The sequence below is a fragment of the Lampetra planeri genome, chromosome 56 (genome assembly GCF_965212315.1).
Source record: "Lampetra planeri chromosome 56, kcLamPlan1.2.h2, whole genome shotgun sequence".
NCBI lineage: Eukaryota > Metazoa > Chordata > Hyperoartia > Petromyzontiformes > Petromyzontidae > Lampetra > Lampetra planeri.
In genome coordinates this window covers 2,953,090-2,980,549 of record NC_136162.1, presented here as the reverse complement: position 1 = coordinate 2,980,549, position 27,460 = coordinate 2,953,090, and the positions used below count along the sequence as shown (strand labels likewise).

The following is a 27,460-nucleotide window of genomic DNA, read 5'->3' as shown; positions in this document are numbered from 1 at the left end:
GATATTGTTACGTACGTGTAAGCATCTAGATTTGAAGCTTTCGTGACTGCACGAATCCAAACTCTTTGGTTTTTTCGGTAAAGTCACAGCAAGAAATCAATTTATTGCCGTGGTTTCCCACCTGATGATGATCGTTTGTGTTGCAATCGAGACGTCGTGATTAATTTTATTTTATACCTACGTGACTTTACTGAAAGAACCAAAGAGTACGGTGTGAGCATGTTGAACTTCTTCCGCACCGTACGTAGCCAACCGTGCTAATCGTGTTTGTCTGCTGGGCGGGTTGTGCTTGCAGAAGGGCAGTGTAGCTTGATGGGCTTCACTGGGGAAAGACACTTTCTGGCGTCCCATACCGGTCGGTGCAGCCAAAGTAATTTCTTCCACAGGTGTGTTTGTCTTGACGAAAACCACTCACTGCCCAATGGAGTCAATCGAATAAAGTTGTCATTTATTTTTTGCTTAAAAACCAAATACAGGGTGCTTCAAAAAAATGCGAAGACTTACATGGGAATATCGTTTTTTATGGAAAAACAACGGATAAGAATACACTGTGACATGATAACAAATGTAATGTTAATAGCTTTAAAAAGTCAAATAGTCTCTCCCACTTGCTCGCCATCGTTGTCAACGCGTTGCCTGGAATCTTCTCCAGGTGGTCTCCAAAACCCGGAGGCAGCAAATTTCCTGTGGTGTAGTTGCAAATTCTCGGAAGTGTTCACATTTTTTTTTAAGCACCCTGTACATGCACAAGTATAATGAGGCCTTTTTGCCAGTATCAAATATGTGCATTTCCTTTGACAAGGCCGTAGCCATGTAGTCAACATTGGGGGGGACCAAATCTTCCAGGGGGTGTGGGGGTCCCCCCTACAGAAAAAAATATCTAAATTTGAAAACGAATTTCCTGCCTTTTCCTGCCTAAAATATAAAAAAATTCACTAACACACGGGATGGATTTTTTTTTACAATAATGTCTAATAGTGTATTGTATTACATTGCTCTGTTTCTTCTCTTTCATTTTCTTGTTTTATTGTATGTAATGGCAGAGATTAGGGATTAATAAAGTACAACCATAACCACAATCACATAAACAGAAATCTATTTAATAGCAATATATTGGGGGGGACATTTAGAGCAAATTTGAATATTGTGATGTCCCCCCCCCCAATATATTATAATAACTGCCTTGGTCTTTGAAACTGATTGGCCTAGACCAGGGGTCGGCAACCTACGGCTCCGGAGCCGCATGCGGCTCTTTACGGGCTGCTTCTTGACGATATGTACGTATGTACATAGATGCATTGCGGCTCTTGAAATACTGAATTTTGTACCGAATTGGAAAGAAATGGCTCTTCTTGTTATTTTGGTTGCCGACCCCTGGCCTAGACTTACCAGTGTTAGGCCAGAGAACGCTAAAAGGCGAGCAGTACAAAGACAATGCACGTATCAGAACATTTACAGCTTGGGGTGAGCAGCTATTTAATGGGACCTTTTTGCCGATATGAAATTATATCTGCAGTATATATCAGAGTACGTTTATTTGCATGATCACCACAATTATGGTGTGTGGTTAATGCAGACTTTGATTCATTGCAAAGGGAATCCATCTGGTGTTTGAACATCTTAACACCTGCTTACTCCTTGGTTCTTTCGGTAAAGTCACGTAGGTATAAAAATAATACATTATTATTTTATTTTTTCTACCTACGTGACTTTACCGAAAGAACCAAAGAGTATGGATTCCTGCGGGCACGAAAGCTTCAAATCAAGATTAACACCTCCTGTTTAATTGCCAGAAAGGGTAGACACCTATTATAATTTTTCATACCCGAATGAGCGTTTAGACGTGGGAGCAAACCTATTATAATTTTTCATACCCGAATGAGCGTTTAGATGTGGGAGCAAACCGGAGCATCCCGGAGGAAAAAAAAAACGCACACGCGTGTGAGGAGGCGGGGGGGCAAAGCTCTCTTCCGTGCACAGATGGAACAGGTGGAGTCCACGTCCGCTTAACCGCCCTCTCCTGGCGAGCCAGGGTATTGCAACCACCTCCTCGGCGCCCCACGGGGAAGGGAGGTTTCACGACGTTTCTGCTCGATCTACCAAACCCACTCGCTTCCAGAGTGCTGGGATCACGTGCATAGCAGCCACCGCCGACCCACAACGGCGATGGTCATTTCCCAAGAGAAGGTGTGCGTCGATGACGACGTCCTCTGAAGCGATAGCTACCGGTCAACACAGCTCTCCTGCTTCCGCTCTTGCCTCTCAAATTAATATGAAAAATGTTTCCATACATGAGCTGTCATCTTCTAAAAAAATACCTATGTCTGCTGCGGTGTTTCATGACCTTTCATTGTTGGGCCTTTTTGCTCATTTCCAGCTTCAACGTAAACATTCGTGTCGTTGCTCATGTCACCGAGATCTGCGATTTCATCGACGCAACACAAGCCACTCCGCATTGTATTCTGTCACAATCTTGGATTGGTTCGAACTTCACCCAATTAGAAATTGCCAAAACTGACGTCTTCCTCAAAGGTGATAATTCCACTGCTGTTTCTATATCCCGTCTACTGCTGTGACCGATACAAATATATGCCTTCACCACCTTCCTCTTGATACGTGTATGTATGTATGTATGTTGAACTTCTTTGGCACCGTACGTAGCCATGATAATCGTAGGTGCGGGGGAAGGACAACAAACTAAACACAAAACGCACTTCTAAAGAAATTACTTTTCAATATAGATTTAAAACAGCATAGCTCCAGTGGCTTCATAATATCGGGAGGAAGAGCGTTCCAGACGGCCGCAGAAACGCATCTGACAGCGCGCGATGCAGTGAAACTTCTAACTCTCCTAGATGGTCTCCAGAAATCCTTCGCCAATAAAATACATAATCATCGAGAATGTAACAGCCAAACTCATCACCCACGTCGCCCAAATCCTCAGATCCCTTCATGATTGTGACCGCAACAACCCGGCAACGATGGAGAGCCACCGTCTTCATTTGTGGTGCCGGAAAAAAACGTCGGCATGAAAAGAGAGAAATTAAAACCCCACGTACACATTGCAAAAATTCAAATTGCTCAGAGTAAATGACACTGGAAGGTTAATGTCCGTGCTCAACTCCATTATGTAACCGAGGCCTGGACATGTGGAGGGGCAAGTTAAGGTAATTTTCAGTTCAATTTTGCTGCCACTTGTTTAGAACCAGGTGGAGTAGTCGTTTAAATCCCCCCCCCACCCCCACCGTTCTGATGGGGAGATTGGCAAAGCTGGATTAAATTGAGGTACCCGATTTTAATTACATTTATTTGCAGATGCATTATCAATCATTTTGATTCAGTCGATGTGTGTGGGCGTACAATGGGCCTCTCTTGTGAATGATGTCACAGATTTCGTTGGTAGCAACGCCGCTCGGTAATTCACTGTAGAATTTGCCGGGCCGAGCTGGAGCCGGTCGCGGCTTACGGGTCAGAGGACTTGGCCGGCATCATTGAGTTCAACGGTTCAAATTAGTCTCGGTCACGGCCTTACTCGAGTTGACGATGACCTGCAGAAATTTAGTCGATGCGTTCTATGCTGATGTTGTTGTAGATGTTGCTGTCAATTTGAGTCAAGTCAATATTTTCATTAAACCATTTCCTTGGTCAAGTTGGCTGAAGCAATCAAAAAATGTAGTCAAACACTCGCAGGTTTCTAAACGCCGGTGTGAGATGAGCACAATTCTCCCTCCACAATGCCGATATTATCAGCTCAGCCCATCGGTGAACTCCGTAACACAAAAAAACATTGAATACAGAAGCAGTAAATAGCCTATTGCCTGCTATGGTCCTTCCTCCTGTCCACCGCAGCCTCCAATAACATTACCGATAACTTGGGTCCACGTCCTCATTCAGACTCGTTCGTCATTTCGTCTCGTCGCGGTCAGCGCTTCGGTCTCTGACGGGCGGGCAGCAGCCGGCGCGTCGTCACGCTGGACATATTTTCATCCACTCACGGCCAGCGTTGACAAAAGGAAGAATGAAAAAAAAAACATTTGCCCCGCGAATATGTTTACCGCTAAATTTCTTCCTCGAAATAAACACCCGCGGTCGCGTGACACCTCCCGCTTATAGAGACGCCGCTGCCGCCGCCGCCGCCATGCATCGTAGCGGTTGACGCGTCTTTGCGGGCCGCGTCGCCGCCCGCGCGATGGACCGGCGCGTCCGGCTCGCGTCGAATGCCGCAACGGTGGCGGCGGCGCGTGGTGGCCGCGTGAGTAACGAGCGCGGGAACGACGGCAATCGATAAACAGCCGGCGGGAAATGTTATCGTTCCAAAACACTCCGCGAGGCCCCGATATCTCTCCGGCGGCCCTTTTTGAGGTGCGTGATAATGCAGTTCTTCACTCCTCCCAAACACAATAAATTGTACCCGAGTCCCAGCCCTTATCAGCGGCTCATGCGGGGCCGTGAGTGTATTAACATGTAAAAGAGATGTGTATGAAATGGGAACGTAATGTAGCGCGCGTGCGTGAGCCTGCCCGACGGGACAATGACATATCTCTCTCCCGCGGCTTCTCGCCCGCGCTTGCCTCGGCAGAAAACATTAATAAATAATAAATGACGCTCTATCGGGAGAGCGGTGACTCAAGCAAACTCCGTGGGTTTGCGCCGTGTTTGTGTGCGCGTGTTCGAGTCCTCACAGAACTCTATCACCGACTTAAAATCGGCAGAGGAAGCAATTCCGTGCGGCAGCGGCGCAAGTGATGCCATCGTAGACACGGTGTGTGAGTTTAAATATGTGACGGGCACCACTGTATCATCATCATGGTCATCGCCACCACCAGCACGCCAGAAGTCGACATCTAGAAATACGAGTGGAGAGAGGTAAGCAGAGGCAAGGAGTCTCTTCGAGATGGTGAGGGCAATCGCGATCCGGGACCGGACTGGAGCCGCCTGAGCAGTCTGCGGATTGGGGTGGCGCGGTTTAATTTGCAGTCCAGGAAGTGGCATTACGGATCATCTTGAGTTTGGAGGCGAGGACTTTGAGGACACGTGCCGCACACGAGGGAGCTGTGGCAGTTGACGGAAAATTAGCAGAGTTAAAAAAATAAGATTTGTCAAGCTACTTGGTCGGCGGACTTCACTACGTTGCTTTTGTGTTTAGTTTGTTGTCCTTCCCGGCAACTCCGATTAGCAGGGTCAGCTACGTACGGTGGTGCGAAATAAGTAAAAAAAAATAACGAGTTGGTTAAATAGCGGTAAACGTGTCAAACACAAAACGGCGCCGGGGAGGCCGAGACGTACCTGCCAGTGGCCGCCTGCAGGTAGCGGTTGGCTCCTTGGACGAGGAAGCCGAAGAGGCGGCCGTAGATGGCCCTGGCGAGGAGGTCGCGCGCCCACGACGCCGCCTCGGCGCTCAGCTTGCGCGCCAGCAGCTCTCCTGCTGCGCCAACCACACGTGGACCAGGTGGGGGGGGGGGGTGGACCAGGTGGGGGAGGTGGACCAGGTGGGGGGGGGGTGGTGGACCAGGTGGGGGGGGGGGGGTGGACCAGGTGGGGTGGACCAGGTGGGGGGGGGGGGTTGACCAGGTGGGGGGGGGTGGACCAGGTGGTGGGGGGGTGGACCAGGTGGGGGGGGGAGTGGACAAGGTTGGGGGGGGGGGTGGACAAGGTTGGGGGGGGGGGGTGGCAGTTGTTTGATGGATGGTTTCTGCTGCCCGGTTACGTTACCAGGTAAGGCCCACTGAGCTGTAAAGCTCTTTTACAGAAGCGACCTGGCCACAAGAGACAGCTTAACAACGTGGCTTTTCACGTGGACATTTACAGCGGACAAATACTCGAAACGTGTGACCTTGATTCTAAATGTGGAGGGGAAAATCGGAGGACCTGGAGAAAAATCCACGCGACCACAGGGAGAGAGACACACGAACTCCAAATATACAGCAGCAGGCGTCAGGGTCTGGATCGAACCCACGACCTCATGTATACCGGGCGAGGTAGTTAACATCTCGCCACCGTGGCGCCCCTTCCTGATCCTCCTCCTCACACCACGACCGCTCTCCGCTCACTAAGTAACGCCGCTTCCGTCCGTCTGCATCTCCATCGCTGATCCTCAGCCAAGGTGAGTTTAGGCAATGCCGCAAGGACAATAGAGGGTAGGTCTGAACTAAGTCTATTTTGTTGAACGATGTAAGAGAACTCAAGAGGCCATGATGTAGTCTGATTTGCAAGAGCGATCCTGGGTCAGCACAATGACAAAAACCAGGTTCGCAGCGGTGCCAGGCTCAGTGCTGTTGATGTTCGAGGCCATCCCGGGCCGCGGGATCATGGAGCCTCTGTCACAGATTGCTGTGCACCGCTCCCTCTGGACAGAGACCACGCGGCCCATCGCTCACACGTGCATCCCTGCTCGAGCCCACAGCTGTCCCCTACGCCAGATTGACCACACCGTCTGCTTCAGCCACGAGGCCATCTGCATTAAGGAGTTGTGCGGCCGTAATCGCTTCACCACCTTGGGCCATTAACGCCGCTTTTATAAGACCAGCGTACAGAGTTAGCGAACGATGTAAGGAGGCAATGGCCCTTCTGGAAGAAAAAAAAAACAGATAGAGCGTAGCCAGATTGGCTAACAGACTGCAGTTTACGAGTGCAATGCCTGGAAAGCATTGCACATGTCATAAAAAGCTGACAGTTGCGAACTGATGTCGCCAATAAAACCATTTCCATCGCTAAATATCAACTCTTTTCTTTTACAAGGTAAGGCCCACTGAGCTGGAAAGCTCTTTTCCAGAAGTGACCTGGCCACGAAAGATAGCTCAACCAAGTGGCTTTTCACGTTGATATTTACAGCAGACAAATACTCTAAACGCGTGATGTTGATTCTAAATGTGGAGGGAACAACCGGAGGACCCAGAGAAAAATCCACGCGACCACGGGAAGAGAGAGAGAGAGACACGCAAACTCCAAATATACAGCAGGCATCAGGGTCGGGATCGAACCCACGACCTCCTACACACCAGCCGAGGTAGTTAACATCTCCTAGCCACCGCGCGCGACGAAAGCGCCGCAATTGTCTCAGCAGCGAGACGAGTGCGGTGCAGTTATCACGTGGTCGAGCAGAGACAATCCCTCACTCACGCTTCACTCTCAGCGGTGCTCGGGTCAATCGGTCTGCGGACTCAGGCGGACCGACACGACCGACTGCGGCTCTCGGCGAGCCACCTGCCGTGCACAGCGCAACGCAACGAGGGCTTCCCTTCTGCTGCCCCAGTTCCTGCGGGAATTCGCGCTCTGCGATGATAGCGACGCCGAGGGGCAGCTCTCTATAATGCCTGGGATCCCCAGAGTGGAGGGGCGGACGCGTCCACATGCTGTGTTGGCCAGCAGCTGCCGCTACCGCCTCCACTTGTATCCACCCAGCACTGGAGCTCATCTCAACGCTGCGCCTGTTACTCCAACATAAGACAGCGCCACTGCCGGAAATATGCAGAAAACTCCAGATTTAGCTCGAGAAAATCCAACGACTCACTCCTCAATCTTAATTTTAGAACTTTCGTGACTGCAGGAATTATTATTTGTTTCTTTCGGTTAAGTCACGTCTAAAGATAAAATAATAAATTAAATTAAATAATAGAATACGACGTTTCGATTGCAACACAAGCAATCATCATCAGGTATAATGAAATAGCGACATAAAATCTAACCAGAAAACTATAGACAGACATATTAGCAGACAGATATCACCAAGATACATAGCGAGAGCAACACAGGTAACAGAGAGGGGTGATCGTCTCTGTGTGGTGGCCTTAAATAGACAGAGGGGGCGGAGGCAGAGAGAGGGAGGAGGGTTAGAGAAAAAATTAGCATATCAATGAGTGGTCAACAGACGTGGTGCTGCGAATGCGATGGCACGGCAAGCAAGCCTGAAAATCAGGAGAAGGACACACTAAAATTAAATAACCTAGTAAAATATCGAAATGTAATGTAATACAACACAGAGGGTCGGTCAACACACAATTAACGCATAGCCTGGTTGATTACGTATTTCAAAGATTGCTAAGTTAGAATTTAAGTGTGAACAATCTAAAGAGAGGACACAGGCAGAGAAAACAAGTCGCCAGAGAGAGAGAAAAAAGATAAGCTTAAAACTTCCCCGTAGAAGTGGTTCAATCTTAATTTTAGAACTTTCGTGACTGCAGGAATTATTACTCCTCCACACTCATTGTTTTTTTCGGTAAAGTCACGGAGGTAAAAAATCTTCTACTAGAAAGCCGGTGGTGTTCGGTCACCCATTAACCTCAAATTTTCTCATCCCAACAAGGAGCTCTTTAAATAAGTAGGCGTAGGACCTGTAATTCCGGGCAGTGTGTGTATCGTTGGAACGTACCATGCGTCGAAAATGTTGCTAAAGAACATCTAAAAAAAAACAACAGTTTAATTCACAGTCAGCGAACCCAAGACGTACGCAACGCGATACCTTTAGTGTAGATCGTGTCCGAGGTGAGGGCTGTGCCGAGCTCCTCCGGAGACACTTGCAGCATGTAGGCGACTGCCAAGAGAGTGACGACCGCGGGCGTGAGCAGTGGACACGCGTGCGCGGTTACACAGAGATGCTCAAATCATCAACTGTTCCAGGACGCGGCACGTGCCCTCGTCAACGTCAATCAGCTGCGTCCGTCACGAGAAAGTCAACGGCACGCTGGATCGCGAGACGTCACAACGGGCAGCAAACGTCACTGTGGTCACATTTACATTTTAGTTTCCTGTCCACATTCCGCGTATACATGAACTCGCCACTTGCACAGCAGCTGGGCATATATATCGACACACATAAAGGGACACAGAAGCGAGGCCCATAGAGCCAGACTAAGGCACCTTTCAGATTCTTACAGTTCAATGTTAATGCCAGAGGTTCAGAGCAAAATCTAAATAAATGTAGGCTTCTGCTGATGCAGTGCTCATGCACAAGATTCAAAACCAGGCAGAGGCAACGTTTGCAATTCCTCGGGTGCGACGTGAACGTCCGAGGTTCACAGGGATCGCGCGGCGTTTGACGAAGGCACGGGACACCACCAAGTCACATGAACAAGGAGTTGTTGTGACGTTCTCACCCCGTGCACCTACCAGACATCTCTGAAGAAGAGCTTTACCGCTCATCGAATTCCTCCAGCATAAATACATGTTCCGATGCTGGTTGTATGTATGTTGAACTTCTTACGCACTGTACGTAACCATCCACACGAATCGGAGGTGCGGGATCTGAGTGGCGTTGGGCCACGCTCGTTGAGGCCTGCCCCGGGACTCCTGTGGGTTGTTCCCCGTGATACTAGAGCGGTGTTTCTCAAACTTTCTTGGGCCAACGGACCACTCAGCCGATGCAAACATTTCCACGGACCACCCAGCCCTTAAATGCCAGTAATACAAAATGATTCCTTCTGTGTTACCGGAACATTTTTTTTGTTAAACGCAGCTGTAAGTTTTTTTTGTTAGGGTGAAGGTATTTAGATTTTACGGTGATGGTAGTTTAATCACGGCAGACAACCTAATTCAATTTTCAAATCCAATATCCTGAGTAAAATATGAATTAACGTACGGAACAAAAGTGAAAAGCATGGTCATTATTTCCCGATCAACGTGCGTTTACACCACTGCCCCGCAGACCACCTGGAGGAACGTCCCAGACCACTCGCTGGTGGGTCCAGAGGAAGCACACTCTGATAACAACTGGGCAGAGGAAGCACACTCTAATCACCACTGGGCTGGAGGGACAATCCTGGGAGCAGAGGCAGGCGCCCCACACCCAACGCTCTTCACTCATCAACAAACACCGCCGACAAACGGCTCCACGCGTCGGCGCTGGCGATACGAGATGGGCCAGAGCACATTTACCGGTGTTGAAAAAAAAAATCAATCACGGTTTAATGTCTTTTATTTGAATAGATAATAGCCCACTGATGTTAATTCCCACTTTTACAAGGGAAACGTGAGAAGTTGAAGATGCAGCGGTGGTTTCTTTAATTTTAACAGATCTATGGGGATATCTTTATCGATCTGCGTGGAATCTTCCATTTAGGGTCAGATACACGTCTGGATAAGACAGTATCGAACACAGTCTGGTGGGATTCACCTCACCGATGGTGACAAGAGCAATTTTTACTCAAAATTATTGGGACAATTTTCTTCGGCTTTTGCCACTCGATTCATTTATTGACCTCTTGTGGGTATTCCTGCACAGCCTCAATCGCGGGCAAAACCAACGAGTCACGTGAAGAGAAAGGTACGATTCCCTAAAGCAAAGCCAAACACTTAGGATATATTCTTGCCTGTACGGTATACAGAGTTTTGCTCGTGTGTCTATACGCAATTAACATACGGAGAGAGCAGTACGTGTTTTTATTAACAGAAATCCAAAGGGACCGAATTGTTTCGTCGTAAGTGTCCGCTTGGTACCTTCATGTGGTTAAGGTGCTCGCTGTAGGCACGCCATTTACGATGTTACTCGAGCGGAGGCGGTGCAGGCACCGCACCGGAAGAAATGGTTTTGATGCGTCAAGGACAGGGAAACAGACGTCGTCTTTGGCTGATTTCCCCACCGGCCGCGCTGCTCCGCGCAAGTGAACGCGCAGGAACCCGTTGCGCTATAGCTCCCCGTTGACCCAGCGTGCCGGGGACGCGCGTGCACAAGCAAACGTCCCGAAAAACGCGAAACCGCGTGCCGGATCGCACGACGCGGAGGATGGATCGTGTGCGCTGGCCATGCAGAAGCGATGCAGGTGACAAGTTCTTTCTGAACGGCTGTTGATTTCAATTGCAGTTGCTGCCATATGGAGGGGTTTAATGATGAATAGTATGCCGAAGTTGCAATGCAGAGTTTTACACTTTGGTATCCCTGCGCAGCAAGGTGGAAGTTCTTCTTGGTTCTTTCGGTAAAGTCACGTAGAAGGGAGATAATACAATAATAAAAATAAAACATAATAAAATAATACAATTCTCACGACGTTTCGGCCACAACGCAAGCAGCCGTCCTCAGGTGAAGAACAAGTCTGTCGGAAAGACAGCGTCTGAATGACAGAAGTATATTTAATTAAGTAGAACGTGTTATCTATATTTATTTAAAGTTGCGCATTTTGATGTGACGTCACATTTCTCAACCCCCCCCCCTCGTCACACATCGTCACAAATGTCTGACCCCGCCCCCCCCTTAGGTGCGTGACGTCATTTATGGACGGCCCCTTTAGCCAAAAGACCCAAAGAATAAGTGCACGCCAGTCAAACTACCGGTCGTGCTGTATTGCATTGAGAGTGAATCTCAGGGCGGGAAGCGTCACAGCTCTGAGCGCACGTTCATGCCCCCCCTGCTGTTACAACTCAGGGTGGCAGGGGGCGCTCTCGATGCATCCGCTGCGTTATAGAATCCTTCGCAGTGGCACGCAATCGGACAAATCTGCGCGCTAAAAGTTGGCCATGTAAACCCAGTCAATTTGGCATGGTCCCCACATGCCCCGGTAGACGATGAAACAAGGCTCTGTTGAGAATACACCACAATGGCTTGCTGTGTTCACTCACCTATATCAAGATACATTCATCAATTGATGTGCTTTGCTAAAATTGCAGCATTGGCGGTGCTCAATTTTGTTGGTGTCTCCTTAGCCAGTGATAGAAATTCCACATTAGTATGGCAGATGCTATGACGGGTATGTTAGATGCAGATCGCTAAAACGAACCCACCAAAACGATAAAACAGGGCCACAAAATTATCAGCGTTTGCTTTCCGACGCGAATACATCAATTCGACTTTAAACTTTTAAGTGTGACGCTCGGTATTTTAATAAGCAGATATTTCATGGCCACGATAAATCCCTGCTTGCATTTTAATCAAAGCACTGTACTAAATTAAGGGGGGGGGGAAATGCCATTTTTTAATTAGGGGCACCGCCACGACGCTGTGAATTTCAAAATGCCACCCTGCCACCGTGCCCGCGATACAATATCGCGGGCAGTAAAAAGCGTGCCGTAATGAATTTTTTTGCCGAAACCAGTAAATTCCCCCGTATGATATCTTGACGGAGGGCTGAAGGGGGTCGCGAGCAGACATCTGCACGGCGCGTTGGGCTCCCGTCTCTCGCCGGGAAATCTGCTCGTCGTTTTAATTACGAGGGGCCGGCCGCAGATGCCCTGTTTGGCCAGCTACGCCTCCTGGCAGCCAGAGATAAGCCCAGGGGCCTGGATCTGGCCAGATGGCCTTCAGCATCTTTGGCTACACTACAGCTAAACCGTGGCTTGGGGATGGGAAGGGGATATTCTTAACACTACTAGACGTGTCTTGAAAGGGGGCAGCTCTTTGCTTAATGCTTCAACACAGACACACCAGGGTCAAAGGGAACTTATCAGGAGGTGTGCTAGCAGGGCTTGTTGTTGAGGTATGTGTATATGTACGTTGAACTTCTTTCGCATCGAACGTAGCCAACCGTGCTAGGCCAGGGGGTGGCCAGGGGTGGGGATTTTTATGAGAATAGATTGTGTGGTAAATGGTTGAACATTTGCAGGATTGATATTTGTGTGTATTGCGATGCATACGGCAAATACTTGTCAGTCTTCTTGCAATACCTCTTCGGTTGAAGTCAATAAATATAGACACAAATGCAATATCATTATCCAACGAGTTGATTGTGAATTCCACTTTCGAATTTTGATTGTGGCTGGGTGCCACTTCTGACATCCGGAGGTCTCCTAGGCTAAAACAAACTCCGCTCAGAAACGTTTTGCTATGTTATGGGTGCAGTATAAATGCAAATATTATTATGAAAATATTATTACGTAGATTATGTTTCAGGTGGCGCTGCAGGGCTGCGACCCTGTACAGTCATCAGGGCTAAGCCCTCTTGGGCTTCTCCTCCACGGACTCCGCAGAGAAGCGACACAACTGACCAGCCATGGAATGTGTGACATTGTGACCATCCTTGGAAACGTCCCACAGCAGGACAGCTGATGGCCGGCCCAATGGGGGGGGGAAGGGGAGCCATTCATCAGCATTTTCGCTGTCGCTTTGACGCAGAGCAGATATCGTCATCGTGCGCAGGAATCCCACTGACCTCCACGAGCTCGCGGTGTTCGGGCAGTGTGGGAATCCCCCCCCCCCCTGCTCTTCCCCACACCCCCCCCACCCTTCCCCCCACGATTGACCCGCAGGCCTCTGCCCCCGAGAGGTTTGATCCCAAAGGTCGGACACGTGCTCCGTATAGAGGATGCGATTTAGCATTTTGTCAATAGCGGCGACGACAACCACAGGGAAATATTTCGAGAATTGCGCTGCTGGAATGGTCTTTTCACAAAGCCACTAACAATTAGGGATGCAAGTGAAGAGGACAGCTTGCGTTCAAATAAATACATTCGAACATGCTCCGTCCTGAAAATCACTAAGTCCAAACACTTCCCATCTTTATCTTGTTTGCCTTTTTGTTGATCGATTTTGATCCTGATCAGCCTTCAATAATCACCAGAGGTATTCATGAATATTCTGCCTAATGCAATTAATGAGGCGTTAGAGATGCCACGGGGGGCGCACGGCAGCCGAAGGAGGAGGAGGAGGAGCAGAGGAAGGCCAAGGGAGAGATGGTTTGGTGTGGTGGAGCAAGCTACGAGGACGGTGGATGTGACTTGAGAAGACGCTCAGGTGGAGGCGCATGCCGAGAGGTAAACATCTCAGCTGGAGGAGAAAGGATTCATATTCTGCTCGGTTTTCAAATTTGTCTCCCGACAACTGTTTTATTTTTGCAACCTTTGCGGAATGTGACTTTTGTTATTGCTGTCGTTGTTGTTTTGCTCAAAATGATACGTCAACAAATCAAAGTGTCTGGTCTGAAGAAGAAACTGTTTGACGAGTAAATTATGACCAGCTTTGAGTTGTGGTTCAAACACGTGGAGTGCGCAACGAGGTGTAGAGAGGTGCATGCTCAGAATTGGACAGAGCAAGGCCGTAGCCATGGAGTCAACATTGGGGGGGACCAAATCTTCCAGGGGGTCTAGCCCCCCCCCCCCCCCCCCAGAAAAAAAATAAAAATTTGAAAACAAATTTCCTGCCATTTCCTGGCTAAAATATATTAAAAAAAAAATTCACTAACACATGGGATGGGCGTTTTGTTAATTTATTTTACAATAATGTCTAATCGTGTATTGTATTACATTGCTCTGTTTTTTTCTTTTTACCTTTTCTTGTTTCATTGTATGTAATGACAGAGATTAGGGATTTATAAAGTACAACCATAACCACAATCATATAAACATAAATCTATGCAGTGTTATATGAAGATAAGTCCAGATATTGTGGCCAAGGTTCAGCAATTTTTGTTATTTTTTTACATAGCATATAATTTAAAAAAAAATATTGTTTATAGCAATATATTGGGGTTGGACATTTTGAACATATTTGAATATTGGGGGGGATGTGCCCCCCCCCCCGCAATATATATTATAATTAAGGCCTTGGGACAGAGACAAGAACAGGAACGATTTCAAACTAAACATTGTTTTATTTTACCACGTTATGGTCCACTGAGCTATGTAGCTCTTTTTCAGAAGTGACTTGGCCACAAATGACGGCTTATCATGGAGAAATTTATAGCAGCCAAATAATCCGAAAGCACGTTGATTCTAAATGTGGAGGGAAAAACCGGAAGACCCGGAGAAAAATCCACACGACCACGGGGAAAACATACGAACTCCAAATATACAGGCATCAGGCTCGGGATCGAACCCACAGCCTCCTGCGTAACAGGCGAGGGAGTTAACATCTCGCCACCGTGACTTATATGGTGTTAAGCCACATCTCGTCTTGTCATCCATGCTATTTACAACGTGTAGGCTCTGCTTTGATAGCTGCTGAATACTAAGTATGTGCGTCTTATCGTTTTGTTTTGTTCACTAACACCGCGCTGTGCCAAGTGTTTGAAAGCAGATGCTGTACTTGACGAGGCTGGTTAGTCGTTTGTGGTTATCTTTATATACGGCTGCTATAGCTGCACAATAACAAAGATCGTACAAAGCAATCTAGCAACAAGAGAAATGTGTTTCTTTGTAAGATCGATGTTAAACAAAGCATGGCCAGACAACCATGTATCAAGGTCAATTGCTGACCTACAACAGACCCATTTGTCAACAAGAATGTGGAATTTCCGCCGTCACACGGCCACAAATGAAGCCTAGTGATGTCCCAACGTTTGTTGAAGTAAAACACCGCATTCCCAAATGGACTCACGTTTACACGTGCGGACACACACAAACCGCACATGCTGACACACAGACAGTAAGAACTACAAACTACATTGACGTGTACTATGAGCAACACACTGCAGGCAGACCTCGAAAGCGGGTGAGTTTCCTCCAAATCGTAGCCGAGTTAACGTCCATGGGCATAGATCTTAGCTCTGCAGAGAGCCACAAGGGGGCACCTGTGACTCGGGCACGCAGATATCACGGAGTTATTGAACTTGATTTGGAGCTTTCGTGACTGCAGGAATTACTTTTTGGTTCTTTCGGTAAAGTCATGTAGAAATAAAAAATGAATTAAATAATAGCATACGACGTTTCGATTGCAACACAAGCAATCATCATCAAGTTCAAATGAAAGAGAAAACATAGCAAACTTAAAAATATATAATGCAATACAACACAGAAAGTCGGCTAACATAACATTGCTTGTATTGCAATCGAAACGTCGTATACTATTAATTAATTATTTTTTCTTTCTCCATGACTTTACCGAACGAGCCAACGAGGAGTTATTGAACGTTGTTATACCGGCAACGAGCACTGCGCCATACGTTTGTGTTACTTTTGTTGTTTCCGTCTGTCTAGCTGTGTTCACCCGCTGCTCAGGAAGGGACCATTACCATTAAGTTAGCATCAGGGCCGCCACCAGAGAGTGTCTGGAGTGGGTCCTCACAACATGACCACAAGGGGTCTATAGCCCACTCAAGTTCACTCTCCTCCTGAGCGCTATGCTTTAAATTGTCACAGTGGTGAGATGTTTACTATCTCGCCCGGTATACAGGAGGTCGTGGGTTATAACCCGAGCTTTGACGCCTGCTGCTGTATATTTGGAGTTTGCTTTGTCACTCTCCCCGTGGTCGCGTGAATTTTTCTCCGGGTCCTCCGGGTGTTTCTTCCATATTTAGAATCAACGTCACACGTTTGGCATTTATACATTTCCACATCACTAGCCACTTCGTTGAGCTATCATCTGTGACAGCCAGATTGCGTCTGACAAAGATCTATACAGCTCAGTGGGCCATAGCTGGTAAAATAAAGATAATAAAATAGTATAGTAGTAATATGACGGCCCCCCACACACCACAGCTCTCCTACTGGCCTCCTAAATGAAGACGAGCTGGAGCCGGTCCTGATTAGCATATTGACTTTATAGTGGGACCCCGGGGTCCCGAATAAACAGAAGTCAAAATCGAAATTAAATTAGTTCTTTTTGGCGACTCCATTCCACCGCGCACACAAACGCCGCGACCCGCCTGGCGCGGATCGTTCCGTTGCCGTGTCGTGTCCAAGCGCAGCAGCGAGGACGAATGCGCAGAAGAAACAAAACTTAGAATGATTAGCGCGTCGTGTAGAGCTCGTTGAGAGGAATAGATTGCCGTGTCGTTCGCCTTCAACAGACATAAAATGACGTCGCAACGCAGTTTATGCGAGAGCCGGGGGCTTATGGGACCCCGGGGTCCCGCCATCAGGTCCATATGATTGACACGTGATAACCTTAGTAGAAGATTACTATGCTCTCAATATGAAGCATGTATCGTGGGCATATGCGTGGATCAGCTGGTGATTCAACGCGGCGGTGGAGCGAGCGGCTCGCGATCGGAAAAGCTGCCAAGTTCAAATCCCGTTTTTTTCCGGTTCATTAAGCTCCTAATTCCCCACGGGGGGTCGATAACATGAGGACCGATTTGTGTGGGAAGCCAACTGTGGTCATCCTATGGGCAGGGTCGCCCCCACAATAGTCACAACGCTCTGGCACTCCACCGCCATTCCAGTGAAGGTCTCCTGGCTGCTTGTGTGAGAAGTTGGGATTGTGGTCTGGGATGCTGACCTAATAGACTCGTTTCTCCGCTGTGATAACTTTTTTCTTCATCATGGGACCTCCCTTGCCAGTATCAAAATATAAGAATAGGCAATTAAACAGTTGTGTTATAGATGTGAAAACACCAAAATGAAACCTTTTGCAAGGAATCATGTCTGCATTGATGCTGGCAAGGGAGGTCCCATAATGTAGCTGCTCGATCCGAGCTCTCAATGCCCTGAGAGTGGCTTTGTCTTTGTGCTGTCCGCCTTGTGGCGTCCTCTGGTCTAACACTGTGTGAGACGAGGCTCTAAAGAAAGCTGTCTCTGGTGAGGACCAATCAGTTTCAAAGACAATGCATCATATACTACCAGAGTTTGTGTTTTGTTTGAATGTTCACCAAAAGTATATGTGGTTAATGCAGACATGATTCCTTGCAAAAGGTTTCTGTTTGGTGTTTTAACATCTTAATACGGCTGTTTTGTTGTCAGAAAGGGTAAAACCTACTCTTGTAAACTTGTTTCTTGTTTGCGCCTTTTGTTTTGGTGAGTTTTCTTCTTACTCTTTTTTTTCGGTAAAGTCACATAGGTAAGACATAAAATAAATTAAAAACAACTAAATTAAATGAAAAACAACTAAATTAAATGAAAAACAACTAAATTTAATTTAGTTGTTTGTTATTTATTTTATTTTTTACCTATGTGACTTCACCGAAAAAAACAAAGAGTATGAATCCTTGCACTCACGAAAACTTCAAATCTAGAATTGAGTTTTCTTCATGTTTCATTCATTTTTGATTTCCTGAGGGTTTTCACTTGCTTGGTAGTAGCTATATATAGGAATTGGCCCTTATATATAATTAACGTACAGCGTTGTGGGATGCAATTAGCATGACTGACACGATGTGAAATTAAATGATTATTGTTAATATCTCCTGCACTGACACGGTGATGTAAAAGGGAGGTGAGCGCCAATGCCCCAATGCTCATTTGAGCAGCAGGAAGTGAGCGAGCGAATGGGCGCCCCTTCACGAGAAGTCTACAAGACTCTCCGTCCTGTGCATAGACTGCAGTCGAGTCTGGCGTGCGTCGTGACGCTCGACTGCGGAGTCGGGTCGAGAGTCAGCTGGTGCGTGGGTATCCGGCAGAGGTCGCAAACGGGTTTTGATTCCTTACCCGTACCCGTACCCGGCCGCACCAGGGTCGCAAACGGGTACCCGTACCCGGCCGTACCCGTACCCTACCCGTACCCGGCCGGGTAGGGTACGGGTATCGGGTACCTGATTGCGACCTCTGGGATGAAGTCATGTTGCAGGCGCGGGTGGGTTGATTCTAGGAACTTGAATTGTGAGAAGAGACAAGACGTTGGGAAATGAGTGACAAACGGTTATTCACCAGTGACTCACGGTCTACCCGTACCCGGCCGCACCAGGGTCGCAAACGGGTACCCGTACCTGGCCGGGTACGGGTAGCCGTGAATCGGGTAGGGTACGGGTATCGGGTACCCGGTTGCGACCTCTGGTAGCCGGGCGGGCGGGCGCGTGGGGAGCCGGGCGGGCGGGCGCGTGCGTGTCACTCACTGCGCTGCAGGAGACGCGTGTCGGTGACGTGCGCCGCTTCCGTGCTGGAGATGCCCAGGAAGTGCAGGTCGCCCAGGTGAAGCACGGCCGACAGCACGAGCAGCAGGTTCTCAACGTCCTGCCGGAGGCAGCGCGGGCGAGAGAGTTAGCGAGCGCCGGTCACGGACCGTTCACACCCGACGTGCACGGCCTCCCGGTGAGCGCTGGCGGATTCTCTGTCAACGAATGCGATCGGTGGTGCACAGCCGCCTGCGTAACTGTGAAAGGACAGCTGCGTCCGCACGCAAGGAATCCGCACGGTCATCGTTAGCGGCGAGCCGGCGAGCGCGCGCTACTCGGGAGAGCTGCCTGTCAAGGAGCCAGGCAAAGTCAAGATTTACGCTTCCGCTCATCCTTCTCCTCCCTCTATCTGTGTTGCTATGAATTGAGTAGCCGCTCTAATTGGACTTCTCGGTTATGAATCCAGCCGCTGGCTTCGGAGGCTCAGCGGAGCGTGAAAATCCCTCGCTGCCCCCGGAAGTCGTCCGCAGTGGACACGGGTCCAGGGTGCCGCTCTGCTCTCGCCGTGCCCCACAGCCGCATTCCCTTCGCCGCCTCCCGTAAAGAGGCTGGCAGCACTGGACGATCAAACGTACAGCCAGGTACGACGCGATGCCCGATCCACAATTACGAAGGCGACATCACGGAGATACACTCAGCTGTTCCTGGCGCGGTTATCTGGTTTGACCGACTGAATGTGAAATTGTAGTTGTCGCTCTGCATCTACATCAGCAGCCGGGCAAAAGAAGAACACCAGATACGGCCATGAGAGGGCACAGAGTGAGCGTGAACGGGAAGGGTGCAGCGCTGCGATTGCCCGCTCGTGGGTATTTGGCCTACTCTTCTCACGCTGGACAGACATCCTGGAGGAGGTGGACGCGTCGACCGGTTTATCCCACCGCGCGTGACTTACTGTGGTGAATCTGACTACACTGCTGGCTGCTGGGTGGGCGCAGGCGGTGATGGGTGGTTTAGGAAACTTGCACCAATTGTCTCAACTGCCGTGCCGGGAAATGGAATCGATCCGGCGACCTCTTGATTGCAAATCCATTGCGCGCTGACCATCACATCACTCGCTAACCGTACATTAAAAGATCGCGCGGCCAATATGTGTTTCTTTTTAAGGGGATTCACATGTGATTACTTCCCGTGTTCTCACCGTAACAGAACATATTTTCCACTTTTGGCTATACTTGCACGGAGGCTATTCGTAATGTTCCTACGTAAAGATTGTAGATTTTATTTTTGCCCGTAACCTTTCTCCGCAGGATAGCCGGATCTTGAAAATGACCTCACAGCTTGTAATGTCTTCTGCACAGCAGACGGTGGCACTTGTACAATTCCCCAGACACTTCGGGGAAAATAAACCTTTCACCCCTTGTAAACTGACTTTGTGGTACACGAGCTCACTGCGAGGCAATTCATCAGCAATCGAAGGCAGTGACATATTTTTTTTCTCTCCCCCTAAATGTGGAGCGCACTGCGCTTAACGAAGAGCGATCCCTTTTATGGGGGAGCTTCTCGAGCCCTGCAAACACAAAACGTCGCCTTTCAAACGCGATGACGATGGTCAAACTTCATCGCCCTCTCCAGCAGTCATCAATCCACTGCTGGACGAAGGCCTGCCCAATCCTCAGCCCACCGCCTCCCACGATCCCGCTAAGCGATAATCCACCCGGCACCGGCGCACACGAATCGATATCATCACTCCATCTCCTGAGGTCTGCGTCCTCTCACGAACGTAATTATCTGCCGGGTGGCAGGGGAGGGCAGGGAGGGCAGCCAGGCAGGCAGGCAGGCGTTGTTATGGCTGCTCATGGCCAGGGCTCACTGTGCTGTAGGCAAAGCCTTCCTAGCCATTCGACTACCATCTGCCTCCCCACTCCGCCCTCCGTTCCACACCATGGCCGTTGCCGGCCAGAGGCCACGGAAATACAGCGGGGGACGAACATCCCTGAATAAAACCCCTGAACAATTCTGCAACTCAAACCGGCGCATTGGCACCATTAATGGGCTGTGTGCGCTTTCGATCCGGGCCGGACGCGGGCGCGTGATCATATCCACACCCTGAAGCGAGAAAACGTCGCGTTCACCGCTCCCACGGATTTTATATCGGCCCTCTTTTTACCATCCATCAGTGGAGCTCCCCGGGGGGGGGGAGGGGGCGAGGCACACCAGGGTGGATCAATGTGTCGCGTCCACTCCACTATCGGCACTGCGCACCACCGCTGAGCACCCCCACCGCCCTACCCACCCTCCCCGGGCCTCCTCGTCCGTAGCCGGCAATAATAATGAATGGATTCGTCCGGACTGCCGCGGGGGGGGTTGAGGCCACGGCGTTGACAGCTGAGAAACGAGCGTGGGCTCTCTGGCGGCGTGAAAGCGGTTGCTGTGCTCGGGTTTAATAACCGCAGGCCGGCCAGCGTGGATGGCACACTAATGCAAGGGTCCACCACCCCTCCGCCCCCCGTGTCACAGACTGTAGGCGCGAGTGCTGTTAGCGAGCAGAAGCAGCACCGATGAAGGCCGGGCATGGCACACGAGGGGGTGGGTGGCCAGCACCACGCCCGGCCGCCTTTGTCTCCCGAGTGGCGATGTTTACTACACACCACACCGGGTACTCATTGTGAGGCTGAGTCGACCGAGGGGAGGCCCAGGACCGGTCCACCTTGGTGGCCATTTCTACCCCCAAAACCACCCCCAGTATTGACTACTATATTGATTACTACATTGACGACTATATTGACGACTATATTGACTACTATATTGACTACTTTATTTACCCAAGAATGTCTGTGTGTAACGCGCGTGACGTCACGCCACGTCGACCAGCCCCCCTAATTAATAATCATGAACGGGTGACGTCACTCCGCATGAAGAAGGTGGAGCGTAAACGAACATTTGTTTACGCAAAACAGCTTTCATTTTGACCTTTCTTTTTATGTAAAGTAAAGCTAATAATGAAATCAACGCAGCAACGAATATAACGAGCTAAAAAAAAGACTGTGTGTGTGTCCCGCGCGTGAAGTCATTCCACATGGGGCAACTCCGCCCCCCTCATTAATAATCATGAGCTGAACAATTTTTCTATTTAATATTTCAAATTTACTGCAATAAACACCCGTCCTCGGACGGGCAAACAAGCTAGTTGACTTAAAAATTCCTCACGAGATGACGGAGGAGATATTGACAACATCTAGAACTGTAGCGAGATGAGAAAATGGGACAGATGCAGGGCAGAGAGACACAGACAAGAAGCAAACATGAAGTCAGATGAGACAAGCCGGTGATGATAGATTCATTAGCTCTTGAATGCTCATTGTGGTTTGAATCTGAGCTGGGATTTGGTTCACCCTGAATGTTGTTGCTTGGGCTCCCGAGGATTCCCTTACATTGCTCATGCCCCGCGCCCCCGCTAGACTAGGAGAACACAACGCTGGCAGAGAGAGAGACAGAGGAATATTTTCACGCCACAAATTGACGGCGTCCTCTCTAAATCTAAAGTCGTCGGGGTGACGGCAACGTGAAGAGGCTGAGGCGACCGGTGACTGGGAGCGACTGAAGCTGACGTCACGCGGCAGGGGACGCTTCCCACTAGGGCTGAACGATTAATCGATTTCAAATCGAACATTAAAACAATGCGATTAGCAAATCGCAAAGGCTGCGATTTTTTGCGATTTTAAAAGTACTATTACTTTATTGTTGGAATTGTTTTATTATTTATTATTATAACTTTACTCATTTAACTTAACAATTTATCTATGTTTGATTGTTCTATTTCAGTTAAAACATTTTAATAAATACATGTTGGAAGCAATTAATATATTCTAAGTTCTCATCCTTGCATTAGAATATGTAGAGCAGCTCATATTTTGATGGTATCATGTGGTAATGCTGCATCACATGTTTTAAATCAATTACACAGTGAATATCGAACTGAAGCGTGACTTAAAAAAATGTCATCGCAAATCAAATCGCAATCTCTGTCAGAAAAATCGCAATTAGATATTTTCCCCAAATCGTTCAGCCCTACTTCCCGGCAGAGGGCGCCGACACTGAAGCCGCGTCGTGCGCGCAATCACAAATTTCGTCAGGGTCGGGCACTGCCGATGCAGATAAGGGGACTAAATGTTGGCACTGGATGTATGTTGAACTCCTGTCGCGCCGTACGTAGCCAACCGCGCCAATCGGAGGCGCGGTGACACCGGTGCATTGGAGGGAACGAAGATTGGTACTGAAGCCGCATAAAGTGCAAGCAATTACCGGCGCTGCTATTGAGGTTTGCCTTATTTCGTTTGCTACACACATGCAGCCGGCTCGACGGGCACATAAATGAAAGGTGACACGTGCAGTCCTGAAACTGCTTCATCACACCGCTGCTGGCAGAAGAGCTATCCAATGCAGAGCTTCAGAAAGCCTCTCTCAAGGGAATGTTGGCCTAATCTTCGGCTCTGAAAGGGCAGCATTGACCCCGGCAGGAGTCAAGGCCTCTGAGGCTTGCGGATGCTGAGCACCGTATGGTTATAATCGGGGTTTCATCTCACTCAGGTCTGACAATATTTCCGGACTCATGGCACACCACATCCAGGATACCACTCACATATGGCCGCGACTGCTGATCGGTCAACCGGTGAATCGGAAAATATTCGGTGAGCAATGAGCCCTTGGTTGTGACTCGAGCTACTGCTGCTGCTGCACCGTGCGAAACCATGCACGTCTAGCACACGGGTCGGCAACGAAAATGACAAGAAAAGGCATTTTTTTCGAAATTTGTAAATAAAAAAACACAAAGCATCAATAGCCGCGAAGCGCGTGAATACAAAGACGGCGGAGTGGCCCTCAATAAACGACGTCTCACGAAGCGGTCCTTAAAGAGCCGCTGGTTGCCCACGCCTGGTCTAGGACGCCCCCGCGTGAACGTTTCTCTGCACCGGTTTTTGCCGACGAGGCGTGCGTGCGTGTGTGTGCGTCGTGGGAGGGGCGCGCGTACGTTGTTGCTGAAGGAGAGCGCCTGCAGAGCCGTCTTCACGGCGTCCAGCCTCTCCTTGTCGCTCGTGCTGGCCGTGGGAGTGCTGTCCCAAGTGCTCTCCTTCAGGTACCTGCCGTTCAACACAGAGCCACCGACTCACTGCCTAAGCCACGCGAAGGGCCATCGCCGAGCTGGCCAGATGGTGACCACCTCGCCTGGTATACAGGAGGTCGTGGAATTCGGTCCCGACCCTGACGACGCCTCTTGTATATTTGGAGTTTGTGGTGTATCTCTCCCCAAGGTAGCATGGATTGTTCTACGGGACCACCGTTTTTTGTCCCTCCGCTTTTATAATCGACGGGCGTTCAGAGTATTTGGCTGCTATAAATGTTCACGTAAGCCGCTTCCCTGAGTTATGATTCGTGGCCAGTGCACCTCTGCAAAAGAGCCATCTAGCTCAGTGGACTTTACCTGTTAAAATAAAAACGTTGTTGGGTTTACTGTGTGTGCAACCCGTAAACATATGTCAGCATGCACACTGCAAGGCGGCGCGCACAGCAGCCAAACCGACTGCAGCAGCAGCTGCTGTGATCTCTGGAGATCGTTGCTTTGGTTGGGTCCAGGGTTGAATTGTGCCACTGTCCAACCAGGCCTTGCGATGAAATTGTTCCTGGAGCTTGGCCAACCCACACACGCTCACCGCAGTGTATGCCATTTGCCAGCTGATCGAGGTTCAGCTTGAAGTGGGGCCCAGTGTGTTATGGCCCAACTTGCTCCATCAGCAAATGCCCATTTGCTCAAGGTCCAAAACCAAAGCTATATTAGCAATGGCTCTGTTCTGTCTCTCCATTCATAAATCATGGGTTTTTTTAGTCTAACATTCAATTGGCTTTCCAGACCAATATCACCCAGCGGCATTATTTAAGCAAGCAAACTCTGGACCAGTTTCAGCCTCTTCAATCTCAAATTTAGCCTGGTTTACCAGACGTTATAAATTATGGGGGCCCGTTCAACACAAAAAGCGATTAAAAAAATCTAAATATGTTCATATTCTTGGGTATTTCGGTAAAGCCACGTAAATAGATCAAATAATACAAAATCATACAAATAATAACAATATCAGACGTTTCGATCGCAACACAAGCAATCGTCATCAGGTGAGAAATATATCGGATGACGATTGCTTTTGTTGCGATCGAAACGTCGTGATATTGTTATTATTTTTATTATTTTCTTAGTATATATTTTCTTATTATTTGATCTATCTACGTGGCTTTACCGAAAGCTTCAAATCTAGAATTTACCGAAAGATCCAAGAATATGAATTCCTGCTGTCACGAAAGCTTTAAGTCAAGATTTAAAATACGTTTAGTCCAGTGTTCTTCATTGCAAGGCCCGCGGGTCACTGGCGTCCCATGGTGACCTTTCGTGTAACCCCTGACGTGCGGCCCCCGACAACACAGAAATAGTGAAGACACTAAATAATAAAAAAATATATAATTGTTATCGCGGCATCTCTTGAGGAAGGCCAGCGTCTCGAGAAGCTGTGACTTCTTGTCTCGTAAAGTCTGTTAAAAACTCTAACAGATAGGTGAAATTCCTCTCCGTAGAGGGTGTTAACTCTCGTGACTGCTTTTCGGTAAAGTCTCGTAGGTAAAACACCTAAGAGTATGAATCCTTGCAGTCACGAATGCTACAAATCTAGAATTAACACCCTCTACGGAGAGAAATTCCACCTATCTGTTAGAGTTTTTAACAGAAAACGAGACAAGAAGTCACAGCTTCTCGAGACGCTGGCCTTCCTCAAGAGATGCCGCGATAACAATTATATTTTATTATTATTTATTTTTTACCTACGTGACTTTACCGAAAACCCTAAGAGTATATATAGTGAAGACACCCCATCACCGTGCTGCTGTCAAACCTCCAATGGCTTCAAATGTGTGGGGGGCCCTCACGTTGATTGATGTCTTATCGACAAAACTGACCCCCCCCACCCCCCCTCTGAAAACCGGTGAAGAACAGCGGTCTTAGTTCACGGCCTAACCACCTGGCCATGGCACAGAACCACACGGCTCGTGAAGGCAAGCGGCGTGACTCGCCGGAAGGACGCCATGTTGGACAGGTAGAGGTAGCTCCGCTCGTCGGCGGTGAGCCCGCCGGACATCAGGCGGAAGATCTTGAAGTTTCCCTGGTGCGCGGGCGCGGCCACCAGGCGAGACTTCTCCAGGCAGTAGGTGAACACTCGGGCTGCGCGCCGCGGGAGGGAGACAACCCCACCAAGTCAGCCTCACGGGCAGGAGAAGCAGCGAGCGAGCGAGAGAGCGAGAGACGCCAATGAACCAGAACGTGTGTTTATACTGCAGGAGGAATCCGATGAGCTGAGAAGCTGTTTTTTCACAGATGTTCAGTCGGGGCACGAGGGAAGAACGGGAGACGAGCCATTCTTCCCGTGACCGTTGCTCCCCGACGTCTCACAAACACTGCGCTTTAGGCGAATGGATAATCCAATATGTCACGTGCGTTTGTACGTTGAACTTCTATTGTACGTGTACGTAGCCAACCGTGCTAATCGGTGGTGCGGGGGAATGACAACAAACTAAAAACGAAATGGTAAATGCTACATGTATAGTTTGTGATAATAGGATGCGTTGTAATTTGCTCAGCGGAGCTGAAGGAGTCAAGATTGTCGCGGGGAGCGTTATGATTAAAGTTAACATGAACACCTTCGTTCGTCCTTTCATTACCTTACACGCGCTTCTCCTCGCGCGTAATCACAAACACACGCACAGGTTTGGAGATGTGTATACAAGCACATACTCGTGCTCACACAGATAAGTACGTGTGCACAGGGTTGTATATACAACACATACATCGCCCTCACAGGGTGTTGGGGAAACTGCAGTTCACGAGCAGCCAGTCTCAGATCTTTTCCCCGCCGTGGGATGGCTGCAGGCAGATTTTTTGTATTAATATACATAAAGTGTAAATGCGAATCGTATTTCGCGTTGTTTTATTAATTCGTGCCCCCGTAACGTACGTGCCAAAAGTGATCCCTCGCTTGACGCGTTTTGTCTCGACGCGTCGCTTTTCCAGGGATCGCGTCCTAAGCGCGCTGAGCGAGGCAATGAGCGCATCGCGCACGGCCAGCGCCAAACCAACGCAGCCACGCGCGGGGAGGACCGGCCCTCGGCACGTCAGTGCCGCGGGTCTCACGCACCACGCCGGCCCCGCCTGCGGAGTCCGAGCAACCGCTAATTTGCACGCGCACGGCGGAGCTTCGTCGCGAGACGCTCCTGGGTGCGGGGCTAACGGCCGCGAATTGGCGGGTCCCGAACTCCGCGGCGGCCGCGCGATGGGCCGGGTGAGGCTCGCCGCTAATTGGCCATCGCCCCCCCCCCACGCGCTCCCCCGTCACGCTTCGCCGAGGCGATACCTTCCGATGGCAATTACACCGGCGTTGTCGCCGCTGCTAAGGTGCTGGTCTGACACGCGGAACCCATGGATTTCCGCCTGTACTGTATTTATAAATCTTTCAACTGGCGCTGTAATGTGTGTGCGTTTTTTTCTTTCTCATTGCTGTTTCTTTTCCTTTCATGCAGGCCAGCAACACGCAATTCTGGCCACACCTTGCCCCCCCCCCCTCCTGCCATTGGCCCCGCCCACTGCTCGTAGGCCCCACCCACTACTCAGGTAACCCGACTCACAAGTCGGGTTTGCGAGCATGTAAGTTGAACTTCTTTCGCACCGTACGTAGCCAACCGTGCTGATCGGTTGGCTACTACCCAGGTAGCCACGGTAACTTCTGCACTTGTATAGCTCCGCC

The 27,460-nt window shown here is 49.2% G+C and overlaps 1 protein-coding gene across 1 annotated transcript in view; it reads right to left on the bottom strand.

Moving 5' to 3' along the window:
* MYO16 (myosin XVI) overlaps positions 1-27,460 on the bottom strand; it is a 166,384-nt gene that overhangs the window by 67,592 nt on the left and 71,332 nt on the right. Inside the window, exons 15-19 of the mRNA XM_078618109.1 lie at positions 25,737-25,884; positions 23,656-23,764; positions 18,627-18,744; positions 8,459-8,530; positions 5,287-5,425 (exon numbers count right to left, since the gene is read on the bottom strand). Coding sequence (XP_078474235.1) covers positions 5,287-5,425; positions 8,459-8,530; positions 18,627-18,744; positions 23,656-23,764; positions 25,737-25,884 — 586 coding nt within the window. The remainder of the gene's footprint in view (positions 1-5,286; positions 5,426-8,458; positions 8,531-18,626; positions 18,745-23,655; positions 23,765-25,736; positions 25,885-27,460) is intronic.